General features: G+C 50.1%; 1 protein-coding gene across 1 annotated transcript in view; it reads left to right on the top strand.

Annotated features, from left to right (window-relative positions):
* The window catches only part of EMH_0025680 (uncharacterized protein), a gene marked incomplete at both ends in the record, with an annotated part of 2,808 nt that overhangs the window by 1,261 nt on the left and 1,192 nt on the right, over positions 1–355 (top strand). Inside the window, one exon of the mRNA XM_013502478.1 lies at positions 321–345. Within this exon, the coding sequence (XP_013357932.1) occupies positions 321–345 (25 nt within the window). The remainder of the gene's footprint in view (positions 1–320; positions 346–355) is intronic.

Here is a 355-nt window from a genome sequence, read left to right as displayed (position 1 = left end):
ATTGTTTGTCTGTAGCTTTTATAAATGTTAAGTGGTTTGGGGCTTCATTTGAGCGTGCATGCACGGAGCAACAGCAGCAGCAGCAGCAGCAGCAACAGCAGCAGCAGCAGCAGCAGCAGCAGCTGTATAGGTGTAAAGCTGCTGTCGTCGATGCTCTCTCAAATGTATCACCAAAAAAAACGGCTCTACTCAGAGCCTGGGCCCTAGCGGGCTGTCTAGAGATCACGCTCAAAGAACTGGGAATTCATGCTTTTCAGGTAGGGTTTAGGGTTTAGGGTTTAGGGTTTTCAAGGGTTTAGGGTTTAGGGTTTAGGGTTTAGGGTTTGGGGGGTAAGGGAGAGAGGGGTGAGGGGGG

The sequence above is a fragment of the Eimeria mitis genome, genomic scaffold, assembly GCF_000499745.2.
Source record: "Eimeria mitis Houghton genomic scaffold, Emh_scaff936, whole genome shotgun sequence".
NCBI classification, from domain to species: Eukaryota; Apicomplexa; class Conoidasida; order Eucoccidiorida; family Eimeriidae; genus Eimeria; species Eimeria mitis.
This window is presented reverse-complemented; position numbering and strand designations above follow the sequence as displayed.